This window comes from Vipera ursinii (genome assembly GCF_947247035.1).
Source record: "Vipera ursinii genome assembly, chromosome: 1".
Lineage (NCBI taxonomy): Eukaryota > Metazoa > Chordata > Lepidosauria > Squamata > Viperidae > Vipera > Vipera ursinii.
Window position 1 is genome coordinate 313,327,464 of NC_139512.1, and position 13,787 is coordinate 313,341,250.

Below are 13,787 nucleotides of genomic sequence, written 5' to 3' on the forward strand. Positions count from 1 at the left end.
AACTATACTTCACAGGAATCTGTAGTTGCAGAGCACAAGGGAAGATGGGATGATCTTACCCTCATCCTCTTTCCTGTCTCTTTCTGGCTCTGCATTCAACTGCCTGGTTGCAAGGCCTGACAGGCAATAGAGACTGAAATTTGAAATCTCTTAACAACAGTGGGCAATGAGGGAAGCATGAGGGTTTGAAGCTTGCTAGCAAAGTAGACTTGGCTGGGGGATGCCGATGGTTGACAGATGAGACCTCTTCCTCCCTTGAGGGAGGGCACCCTTGGGGATATATGTACAGGGATCAGCAGCAATTTTCTTGCAGCCCACAGCTCTCTTTGTTTCCCCTACCTTCAGCAAAGAGGCAGGCAGTTGCCTTGAGTTAGTTGAGGAGGAGGAGGAGGAGGAGGAGTGGTTTCCAAACTCCCTGCCAGCTTTTCACAAGCAATATCAATGGGGAAGCTGGCAGTCAGTTGAAAATCACTCCTCTTAACACATGTTTTTTGCCCACTCATGGTCATTCTATTTCTGTAATATCTTTGAAAAAATAACCAAAGGGGTCATGGATTGGCTAGGACCTGATAATATTTTAGAGGAATCTGAAGTGGATATAAGAGTCCCATTTCAGATATTTATTATCAAATGATGGCATCTGTAATAAATGTTATATTTCAGAGGTTATATGATGGAAACTGCTTCTTCCTGAAATAATATTTTGATTGCTTATTTAATCAGTTAATTTTAATCTGATACATTTTTATTCCAGGAGAAACAGATGACAGGGAACAGGCAAAGCTTGAGGTGAAAGTTTGGGATCCAGATAGTCATCTCACTGATCATCAGATTGACCAATTTTTAGTGGTAGCACGGTAAGATTGACATACCCAATTTGGACTTTGAATAATGTAATGGAGTGTTAAGTAGTATTTGTTAATTTTTAATAGGCTTGATAACATGCTGAAATAATCTGTTTTTAATTTTATAGTCCAGTGTGATTCCAGTTTGACTATCAGATTCACATCTTCCATCCTATTGCCATACTTTTTTGAAACTTTTGAGTACAGTCTTAAGAACTGAGTACTTTGAGTACAGTCTTAAGCATAAGTATTTCTCTGCTGGATTGGACCTCTGGCCCATGTAGTCTAGAAGTCTGTTACCACCGTGGTCAGCCAACAACACAAGGAAGCCTACTAGTTTGCCAGCAGATGGCCTTCAGTGGCACTCACTTGACCATTAAGGCTAACAGCTGTTGGTCCCCATGATTTACAAGAATTGGTCTAATCCTTTCTTGGAACCAGTCAAACTAGTAGCCGGCACCACCTCTTCCAAAGTTTAATTGTGCATTTTGTCTGTCCTATTTCTTCCAGAATTTAGTTTCATTGAGTGAACTCTGGTTCTAATATTTTGGAAAAAATAAAATAACATTTCCTTGTCTACTTTATCTACACCGTGCATAATTTCTATGCCTAAACCATGACCACACTCATTCACTCATTTCTAAACAAATGTTCTTTTTTTGTAATATATTTTATTGATTTTTTTTAAAACATAAATCACTCGATAATTGGTGAACAATGTGTTGTCTGGGTTTACATTTCTAAAACCATCACTAACAATTGATTTCTATAATCCATAATCCACATAATGGTTTTAGTTGATTTCGTCTTTTCCCCAAAATGTCCTCTTTTGCAAACATCGAGTTAATAACAATTCTTATTGTTTTGATAGATACCAATTAAATATATTTTTCCCCAATATTCCTAAAAATAATAATCACATCAATATAATATTTCTTTTCTATCCAATCATTCTGGTTGCCTTATCATAGATCCTGTTACAGTCCTTATTTAAATTTGTTTCTCCCACAAAAACCAGTATTCTTACTGGTTAAGATTTCCTCAAAAAATAATTACATTTAAAAATTTAGGTCTATTATTTCCATATGAACCATCTCAGCACTTTTACATTTCTTAAGGAATAGATAAAACAGTAAAAAAAAGAAAGGAGGGCAAGAGTAAAGAAACATAAAAATAACATACTACTTAAAATATATATCCCCCCCTAAGCTAATATATATTTGTTTCCAAGATTTCTTATTCTTTTTAACCATAATTAAAAATACGTTTAATTTTTTATCCATTATAATTTTCTTAAATTCAAGCATTGAATAAACAAAATATTCTTAAATGTCACATCCATTCTCCATACAAAAGCTACTGTCCCCTATAACATCTCTAATTCTACTATAGCCTTTATGGGGTATGGAGATCAAAACTGTATACACTGTTCCCAGTTGACGTTGCACCCTTGATGTATGTGTGTGTGTGTATGTATAAAATAAATTGTATTATAATACTGGCATCTCTATTTTATTTTTGTATTTATTTAATTTATATACTGTCCAACTCTCAATAATTATTATATTTTCAATATCATATCTTATTATCCCTAACATGACCTTTTATTAACAGAGCCATATTGTGTTGAAATCTTCATTGAACTGTTTACCATGACTTCAAGACACTGCTAGCTGTGACCTCTTTCTTTTACATGTTGTATCATGTTATATTTCTTCACTTTTTGGCGAAGGTTGTTGAGAGTGTGGTGGCGCATCAGCTCCCTCTGTTCCTGGAGGAAACTGATTATCTGGACCCGTACCAATCGGGTTTCAGGCCCGGAGACAGCACGGAGACGGCATTGGTCGCGCTGGTGAATGATCTCTGGAGGGCAAGGGACGGGTTGCTCCTCTGTCCTGGTCCTATTAGATCTCTCAGCGGCTTTCGATACCATCGACCATGGTATCCTGCTGCGGCGTCTCAGGGGGTTGGGAGTGGGAGGCACCGTTTTACGGTGGTTCTCCTCCTACCTCCAGGGCCGCTCGCAGTCGGTGTTGACGGGAGGGCAGAGATCCGCCCCGAGGCCTCTCATTTGTGGAGTCCCTCAGGGGTCGGTTCTCTCGCCTCTCCTGTTCAACATCTACATGAAGCCGCTGGGCGAGATCATTCGTGGCTTCGGGGTGGGGTATCACCAGTACGCTGATGATACCCAACTTTTTCTTTCCACCCCGAACCAACCCAGTGATGCCCTCTCCGTGATGTCCCGGTGCCTGGAGGCGGTTCAGGTCTGGATGGGGAGAAACAGGCTTCGTCTCAATCCTGCCAAGACTGAGTGGCTGTGCATATCGGCATCTCGGGTTAACCAAGTTATTCCACCTCTAACGATGGGGGGGGTGAGGTGTTACCCCCCGTTGATAGGGCTCGCAACTTGGGCGTCCTGGATTCACGGCTCAATTTTGAAGATCACATAGGAGCCGTGACCAGGGGGGCTTTTGCACAGGTTCGCCTGGTGCGCCAGTTGCATCCCTATCTGGACCGAGACGCCCTACGCACAGTTACTCATGCGCTTGTGACCTCCCGTTTGGACTACTGTAACGCTCTCTACATGGGGCTGCCCTTGAAGACCACTCGGAGGCTTCAACTGGCGCAGAATGTGGCCGCGCGAGTTGTAATGGGGGTCTCCCGATACTCCCATGTAACACCTCTACTCCGCGAGCTGCATTGGCTTCCGGTTGCCCTCCGGGTGAAATTCAAGGTGCTGGTTATCACCTATAAAGCCCTACATGGCCTGGGTCTGGGGTATTTGAGGGAACACCTGCTGCCGGCATCAAACGCCCTTCGCCCAGTGCGCTCCCTCAGGGAGGGGCTGCTCAGGGTCCCGCCGGTAAGAGATTGCCGGCGGGTGACACCCAGGGATAGGGCCTTCTCAGTGGGGGCGCCTGCCCTCTGGAACCAGCTGCCGGTGGAGCTGAGGACTGCTCCCGACCTCCAATCATTCCGCCGGGGCCTGAAGACCTGGCTCTTTGAGCTCTCGGGCCCAGGCTGAGGAGACATTCATTTTAATTGGGGTTTTTAATAGTACAGGGTTGATTTAATATTTTTTAAATTGGGTTTTAACTTTTGTATGGTTGATTTTTAACTCCCTGTAAACCGCCCTGAGTCCTCAGGGAAAGGGCGGTATATAAATGCAGTAAAATAAATAAATAAAGAAATAAATAAATATTTAACTTGTGTTTTTCTACTGCTTGCTACTCAAATTTATATAAATAAATAAATAAAAAACAAAACAAAACAAAACATCAAGGGAATCACCTGGTTGTTAAGAAATCACCAGGTTAGAAATCAGCAAAAAAAGGCCAGAGATCTGGATCATATGGACTGCAGGATGCTGCAACTAGTTGTAATTGTGAGTAGGTTGCCCAGTGCCCACATTGCAATCACATGATTGCAGAGTGATGCAATGGTTGTAAGGGCAAATGCAGGTCTTAAATGACCTTTTCCAAGGCTATCATAGCTTTGAACAGTCATAAGTTGAGGGCTATCACTAGTACAGTGCCTTTGTCTTGAATTTTCAATATTTTCTTTTCTTACACGTTTCATAAGTTAACCATTTTCCTGGGTTATTTGCAAATATTAGCTGTCACTGTAAAAGTTTAATTTGATTTGAGATATTTATCTTGCCTGGAGGTTCCTTTAATTCTTTTTTTTCTTTTTATCACATCCAAAATAGCCTGTATTTTTTCTTCACTCTTCTTTTTAACTTCAGTATTATATTATATGAAACTATCTCTAATAAAATTTGCCTCCGAAATCATTGTTAAATTATTTACGTTGATCCCCCTTCTTTGTGTGAGCCCCTTAAGTTCGAACACTTGCTACCATGTCACCCCTAATCCTTCTTTTCATTAAATAGACATACCCAATTCCAGCAACCATTCTTTATATGTTTTAACCTCCAATCCACTAATCATCTTTGTAGATTTCCTTTTATAAATCACACTCAATGGGTTATAATTAGAAAAGTCTTTGTAGAATTTCCACTAAAGATCCTATTAACCAAATTCCTTGACATCCACATCACTTCTGTTCTTGAGAAGGATCTTCATCTTTCTGAAAAGTAAGTATATTCTCTAGAATATATTTTTTGTCCCTATGCATTCACTAACCCTAAATTATCCATCAAATAAAAAAATGTCAATTTGTCTCACATGAAAGTAATATATAGATTTTCCCCTCTTAGATTCTTACCATTTTAGTTGTTATCCTCTGAACCCACTTATTCCAGGTTACAACAACAGATATTTCTTCTCTTTTTCCCTTAACATTTACTGTCTCGTATTCAGGCTAGTATAATTCTAGTTATATCAACTCAATAACATCATTATTACATTATTCAGTACATTTTTAGCTTATTCATATCTTAATTACATTTAATCTTCATAAACAATCCATATCCTGTTATTAATTTTTACCCAGTTTTTAGTTTCTCATCAATATTCCAATTTAAACTTTGATAATTATAATTTTCAGGCTTTGGGTAACCAAGATTTCCCTAGTCTCAATTCATAGCAAAATATAATATCCAAAATACACATTTTATCTATTTGAATGTAATCTTGTTCTATTTCTTAAAATTTATCTATTTTCCAACATATTAAATAATCTACTTAATAATACAATATCCCCTTTAATAAGTCAAAACCATTATGTATATTACCTGGTGAACCCACTTATTCCAGTTGTGGCCTAGAATGGGCAGTGATTGGGCTACTTATGAAATATAAATGAATAAACATTAAAAAAAAGGATTTAAAAAGCGAAGTAAATGTTGCTTAAGGAAAGGGAAGGTTATAAATGCAACAGATAAATAATTATTATTAATTACTTTGCTAATAGTTGTTGATAGACTATATCTTTGTCAATGTGGCTACTCCATTTATATTTCATAAGTAGCTAGAGATTGCCAGGGTACGAATGTTGTTAAATGTAAGTACATAACTGCCATTCATGAGCAAATATTTGAAAAAAAGAAAGGCCAGATTACTGTTATACAGAGAAAAACACCGATGACAATCAATACCAAAAATAAACTAAAAGAACATTGCAGTCAAGCAGCATTAATCACCCAGTAGTGGTCTTTCAGTAGAGTGAAAGTAGTGGTCCAATTTCATTTAAAAGACCTTTTAAAATAAGAAAGATTGAGGAAAATGAATAGTTGATTGCCTCACTCACTTTTGTAAATTATTGCAAGAAACAGTTTATCTTGCTTTACAATATAAACCACCCAGTTGGAAAATGCTATGGCATTTGGGTTGAAAGCAAATCTTTTAAAAAATAAAATATAATTTGAATTTTTTCCTTGGAAGTTGAAAGTTGACATATTGGAGTAGTTCTGATGGTGGGTTAATTCATATATTTACTTATACAATACTATATTGTAAGATATTGTTTGCACATTCTTTTGTCATGTGGAAAGCAAGAACTACCTATTTGTTAAATCTCACACGTAGTTCACAAAATCTGTAAGTGGAAGCATTTGACTGGGTTCCGATATTTATAAATGTTCTCTGGGCCAAAGAGAAGTAATGGTTACATAGTTGGGAAATAATTCAAAGGATTTTCTTAAAATGCTATGTTTCTCTTTGTGTTATTGAAATATGGATACCTTTATCAAGTCTGTGGTTGTAATTGGAAATTATAAGAACTCCATTACAATAATTCTGAGAAAGATTCTGCATTCAGAAATAGATGAGTTGTAGTTATCTTCAGTTAGTTGACTATGATACTTTGGGCGTGGGACTATTTTTGAAGACTATCCAGATATTACAGTCTGGACACAATTAGTTCAAATTGTGTCTGCTAATTTCCCATCTAAGAACATTCTTGGACACAGATTTCAGCACCAACTTAAAAGAACATCACAATGAGCACATGTTGGTGCTTTTATTATCATGCATTTGTTAGCTGTTGGAACTAAAGGTTAAGTTTTCCCAAATACAAATCTCACATGGTTCTCTTTATAGCACAGCATAATAGCATAATAGCATTTAGATTTTTATATACCATCCCATAGTGCTTTACAGCACTCTCTGGGAGGTTTACAATATAAGCATTATTTGCATATTGCCCCAATAGACTGGTTCCTAATTTTACTGATCTTGGAAGAGTGGAAGGCTGAGTCGACTGTCAGCCCCGCCAGGCTCAAACTCCAGGCTGGGCGCAGTTTTCCTGCAATACTGCACTTTAATCACCAGGGCCTTAAGATGAAATTAGTATTGATTCAAAAATTCTAGCAAATGAACACAAATCAAATTAACCCTCTTACTGGGGCTTCTTCCCACAGTTTGTGAATTATTTCTCATAAAGGAGTGATAGCTGTGATTATCTGAATTCTTTTCAGTCTGAGAACCAGTCCTTATACTTATTTTTCCAAAATTCTAATTGTATATCGAGGAGCACAGATTTTGTGCTATGTAGAAAAAGGGAGAAAAAGAGTGAAAAAATAAAAATAATTAAGGAGTGCTAGAATTAACTTAATAAGTCTATTTTTAAAAATTAAGTAAGCCTGTTTAAAAAATTAAATGAAATGATGGCATTTTGTTACCATTCTGCGTATCAAAATTTATGTTATATAGATTAACATATTTTTAAATAAAATGTTGCCTTTCGTAGCCCAGTTTCATACATGCCATTTTAAAGAGAAGTCCCATTTAATACAGTCAATATTAAATAAATAAGCATAGTGTTGTAGCTTCTTTTGGCTGGATCAACAAGTGTTTTGAAGAAAGCTTTGAAATTCTATAATGCAGTTGAATAATGTGCATGCTAATCAACAATGACATATGCTAAAGGTGAAAGGATGCATTTCTTGACAGTGTTTTAAAGATATCTCAGTTTCATTGTGCTCATAATGCTGTTTCTCTTCTTCCTTCAGTGCTGTTGGTACTTTTGCACGAGCTCTAGACTGCAGTAGTTCTGTAAGACAACCTAGTTTACACATGAGTGCAGCTGCTGCTTCCCGGGATATCACTTTGGTGAGATACTCTTTGAAATGTACTTCCTTTTGCAAGAATAATTTGATAAAGAGGCAAATTAAATCCTGTTCTGATATGTTGATGATAATGAGGTTGAAAATGAATGATTTTGCGTACATACAGTAGATTTACACTATTCAGACCAACTCATGCTGCTTGCTTTAACAACTAATCTTGGCAGGTGAGGGGTTATACTAGTTAATTGCTTAAAATAATCTTTGATTTATTTGAACTTACAGAATGGTGATGATTTTGCCAGGAATATTAAAAAAATTGTTATTTTTACTTTTATTTCCTCTAGTAAATAATTTCATATCTCCCTATTTCTATTGCATGTAGTGAAAAAATATGCAAAATTAATATGTATGTGTCCAGTTCAGCTGCACAAAGTATTTGGGAGAGGTATTTGTGTTGTGTGGGAACATGAACAAATCACCTCTGTTCGAATGGTTAAGGCCATTGCATCATTTGATCAGATCAAGTGCTTCAGAAACCACTTGTGACTATTTGTAGAGGCATTTTCACACACAGCCATTGCAATAAGACAAAAGCAAAGAAAGCAAATAGGCTGTGCCTGCAGATACATTCTTCTCAGTGAAAATGTGAAGTGGCTGTGCATGTACACACATATCAAAATAAGTAGGAGTAACTTTCAAACCTGCATGAGTCTTACAAAGAATGTGTCTGCTTTGGTGATTGAATAAGAGGCCCTATTCACATTCCTAATTGTGTAGCAGTTCTTTCAAATTTATTGTGTTGACCTAATACACAGCAATAGTAATTTGAGTTCTATTTTGTTTTTTTAAAGGCAGAATTAAAGACTAATAAATATATGTATCAACAGTGCCTAATCTGTGTTAATCACAGAATTCTAGACCAGTAAAAGTCATGCAGACTCCCCCTCTGCAACTCCCATATCGTTTTTCCAAGCACAGATAATACACGTTAATGTTTAGCTGTTTAATCTACTAGAAATAATGCTTGGATTCTTAAAAAAATTGTATTTTTTTCTGTATTTTCTGTATTTTCTATTTTTTTTCTGCCTACCCATCCCTCTTCTATAAAAAAAGAGATATAAGCAATTGTTATGTTATAAAACTGAATAATGTAGGATACCTCCAAAGCTTGAGACAATTACATTACATTAAAATATTACAAATTTTGTATTGTAATGCATGGAGACATGCCACCAATTTTGCAGTATGGCTGTTAACTGGTTAAATTTAAAGGGTAGTATCATTAAAGTCTGTTTTAATATAGTACAAGTGTAGAGGTTTTTTCCAGTAGAAAAATTACTGGGCAATTATATCCTTATAGTCATAATTTCTACTTGTCATAAATCTTAATATTCTAGTTGAACTACTGTAATGGGTTTGGAATATTGTCTCAAGTAGCATACTACAAGAGAAGGTTAAGAATGTAAAATCATTGATGTTATCATGCAGGGATGGGGAGCTATGACCTTTTTATGATCTGTGAACTTCAACTCCCAGAATTTCTGAGCATGGGAATTTGAAGTTCATAGATTATAAAAGGACCATACTTCCTCACTCCTGTTATAATGGAAGGATAATTTCCTATTTGTACCTCCTGTTCATTAAAATTCCCTTGCTATCGGCTGACATTTCATGTCTAACACACACATACAAACACATCATTGCTCATTTTGTGTGTTGAGAAATATATATATATATATATATATATATATATATATATATATATATATATATATATATATATATATATATATATATATATATATATATATATATATATCCATCTCAACTATCCCTAGCTTATTCCCAGTTTTTAGCCAACAGTTACAAGCTTTATAACTGTTCTGTTATTTCTTGGCAGCTTGTGTACTGTATACATATACACATACTTATGTACATATACATAATGTAGGCATGTGAGATGCATGTTCCACCCTATATGGTGTTTGCTTCTGTGTTCTGTGTTACATTCTTCTGAATTATCCCAATACAATGCAACCAAAGGAGTTAGGGATCTGGAAGGAAAAACCTGTGGGGGTTTTGGGTAGAATCACTGCGGATATGAAAGACAAAACTTCATGGAGCATGATAGTTGTCTTCAAGTATCTGAAGAAGTATTATCTAAAAGACAGGGCAGATAGGACCACCAATGGGTTTAAATTACCAAGAAGTAAATTTTGATTGGATATTAGGGGGAACTTTCCATCGTATAATAGCTGTTTAACAATAGAAGAGTTTATCTTTGGAGATTTATTTATTTATTTATTTATTTATTTATTTATTTATTTATTTATTTATTTATTTATTTATTTATTTATTTATTTATTTATTTATTTGATTTATATACCGCCCTTCTCCTGAAGGACTCAGGGCGGTGTACAGGGCAATAAAAATAAGAATACAGGTTACAAGATTTAAAGTTAAATGATTCTGCCCAATGTTGTAGGTTAGTTAAAATAATGTTAAAACCCAAACCCATCTGGTGGCCATCTGGAGGTGGAACTGTTTAAGCAGTGTCTGGATAGCCATCTATTAGAGATACAGCAATAATAGCTCCCTGCAGTTGGCGGAGGGTTGGTCTTGGATCAGACATGTCAAACTCGCGACGTCATGTGACATCGCGCAATGTATTGGAACTTTTTCACCATTGCCGGCACGTCCGGCCTGTGGGACAGCAGTTTGACACCCTTGGTCTAGATTGTTGGCCATGCAGGTACAAAGATAGCCAAGGGAATGAGTGAAACAGGCTCCTTCTCAGTCAACAGGAATGCTACTTATAGGATACTTGGGAGCCGAGGATTTGGCAGTGCAAGGAAGCAACAGCTAATTGCTGGCCATCAACATACCAATCAACCAATAGGAAGGCACCATATACATATCATGCATAGAATAGCACAAAGCACATATTCCAGTAGAGAGAAGTTCCCTTAAGATGGACTCCAGCATGAGTTCAAAAACGTGGAAGAGTAAATCTCTGATCCCGCTGACCGATCCAGATTGAATCTTGTGTTGGAGATGTTCTCCACCTTGAGTTATTTCTAAAAAATAATAAAGGTGGGATCTAAATAAATAATTTTTTTAAAAAAAACATAGTATGTATCTAGACAATCTAGTTAACTCATGAAGTGCGTGTGATTCCTTTTTATCATTATATCCTTACATTGACGACATAAGAATTGTGCTTATTTTGTCCTACTTCATGTTATTGTCTTGTGGCAGCCAATGCCAGGATTATATTTTCTTGCAGCTAATCAAGCCAGAATCAGAAGCAAGAGAGTTTCTTTTATTATTATCCCAGCTTCTTCAGGTATTATGAATTATTAGCTTGTGCTTAGATATCACACAACCTTCATTAGTTTTCCCTCTATATAATGAGTGGAGGAAAATGGAAGTAAGAACTGAATTTAATACACTGATATTTATCATTTCTTAGATCAAAACAAATCCGTGCATCATGGAAAGGCAGAAGTAATGGGGATGAGGAAGTAAAACACAATTATTTCCAAATTACTTGCTTCTGTGGGATGCCTTACTTGGATTACTATGAACTGAATTATAGGAATGTGAAACTTGTATATTGGGAAAAGTATGGCAGCAGAAGTCTGTTCCTTTTTTTTTTTTTTTGATGAAGTGGAGGAGTCTGATAGGTGGCACCATATCAGGGCAAAATAAAGCTCGTATAAAGAAATTGAGAGCTAAGGTAATTACATCCAAAACAATGTTAGCTTTACTATCCCAATTAGATGAAATAACTTATTGGCCAACTATTAATGTCAGTGATCAAGAGGTCTTCACTCAACTCTCATCAGCATTTTCCAAGGAAATGGTGTTCCATAATGGAACTGTAACATATGTTGTTGCCAGGAACTCCAATGCAGCAAAATACAGGTAGTCCTTGAGTTATAGCAGTTTATTTAGTAGCCGTTCAGAGTTACAATAGCATTTTTAAAAAAAGACTTATGACCATTGCAGCAGTCCCTTGGTCACATGATCAAAATTCAGATGCTTGGCCGCTGACTCATATTTTATGATGATTTAAATAGTTCTAAAAAGACACATGGCAGATTCCTTGAACTGGACTTGACTATAAATCACAGCCCCTTAATTTTATATGGCATAGTTTGATAAAAACCACATAAACAGTTTTGTGCTATAAGTGTTGAAGGTAAGAATTCCCTCTTATACTCATGGTAGTTTAATTCTGTTAATTCCATTATTTTAATTTCCTGCCTTTCCAGTGTTTCAGCAGTGTTCCCGATCCATGCTTCTTGACCTTGAATCAGTGATGTCTCACTTCCTGAGAATTACTGGTTCATGGCTTAACTCTTATACATGACGGGTCAAAATGATTCACTGTAATATTTAATCCAAAAATGCATTTAGTATATTGCTATTTAATACCTATATCTAATCCTTTTCTTTTCATTCCTAGTTTCATGCAATGGATACATTACATAAACACAACTATGACCTGAGCAGCGCCATTAGTGTCTTGGTTCCCCTTGGAGGTCCTGTTCTTTGTAGAGATGAAATGGAAGAATGGTCAGCATCAGAGGCTAGTTTGTTTGAAGAAGCCCTGGAGAAATATGGTAAAGACTTCAATGACATACGGCAAGACTTTGTAAGTAGACTTATCTAAATTATCATTAAATTGCCCTTAAGTCTTTTATGACATTTTTTTTCTATTCCACAGTTAATTAAACTAAAGATCTGTTATTATGAGCCTACTTTTCTATATAAGGGCTTAGTCTGCTACAGAAACTGATATGACGGAGATACTTAGGCCACTGAAATCTTCAATAATCCTTGCTGTTAGGACTGGAGATCTTGGAAAGCAGTGAGGGGGCAGAATGAATTAACCTCCAGTTGAAAATATGCAGTGCTACTTTTTGTATACATCTATAAAATGTTATACTTTTCAGAGGTATATGGATTACTGTATTCTCATATGCAGGATTGAGGGACCTGGGTTATTGCTCATGGTGGCATTTATAATTTAATGATATCAGAGAGACCAGAGGTTTTTTGCCTCTTTGATAATACCACACTTTGGAAATAAACAAAGGGGAAGCAATATTCAAAGCATTTGTAGACGTTTCTAATAATTTATTTTTATACAGTATTTTTTTTAAAAATAGCATTAAATATAAATACAATGAATTATACCCATTCATTTTATTTATCAGGGTTTATTACATGCTGCAGTCCCAAAAGTAGTGTACAGTAATGAAACATAAAAAATAAAAACATCTACAATAAAACATTAAAATTACATAATTACAATATTATAAAATCCAGTGCAATCATCTTTCCTAGACATCATGCATTACAGTAGGATCTCCAAAACAATTCTGATGTTGCTGGTTTCTGGAAGGTTAAAATGTGAGAGCCAATCCTGGTTGAGGCTGTTTGAGTAGGAGGCTGTTTCCAAGTATAGGAGCTACCACAAAAATCCAGTCCCTGTGAGCCTCCCCAGGATGGAAATTGGGCACCAGCAGCAGTTTCTCTCAGGCTAAATGAGTTAAGCAGGTCTCTTCCAGTTGGAGAAAGCAACCTAGAAGATATTTCAACGCCTAGCATATAAAGCTTTCTAAACTCTAACCAGCACTTTGAATTGCCCTTGGACATTAATTGGAAGCCAGTACAGCAGAGATGTAATATAAACTCATGAATGAAGACGAATACACATGTCCCAGGATAACATGTTGCAGAACTCAATGTGGGCTCCAGAATGAGTCCGAAAGCTCGGAAGACTAAATCTCTGATCCCAGTGACCGACCCAGATTGAATCCTGTAATATAAAGTCACTTGATGTTTCCAACATTTTTGGATATGAGAAATGTTTTTGACTTTGCAGGACTAAGCCAATTTCCTTGGAGTTGAAGTTGAAGTTGGTTGAGCCAACTCAAGTTCATAGTTTTTGAACTTGGAAA

At 36.3% G+C, this 13,787-nt stretch overlaps 1 protein-coding gene across 1 annotated transcript in view; it reads left to right on the forward strand.

Moving 5' to 3' along the window:
- Nucleotides 1–13,787, forward strand: part of MTA3 (metastasis associated 1 family member 3) — a gene marked incomplete at its 3' end in the record, with an annotated part of 136,863 nt that overhangs the window by 47,115 nt on the left and 75,961 nt on the right. The window contains exons 7-9 of the mRNA XM_083348346.1: nucleotides 755–857; nucleotides 7,759–7,858; nucleotides 12,287–12,475. Coding sequence (XP_083204472.1) covers nucleotides 755–857; nucleotides 7,759–7,858; nucleotides 12,287–12,475 — 392 coding nt within the window. The remainder of the gene's footprint in view (nucleotides 1–754; nucleotides 858–7,758; nucleotides 7,859–12,286; nucleotides 12,476–13,787) is intronic.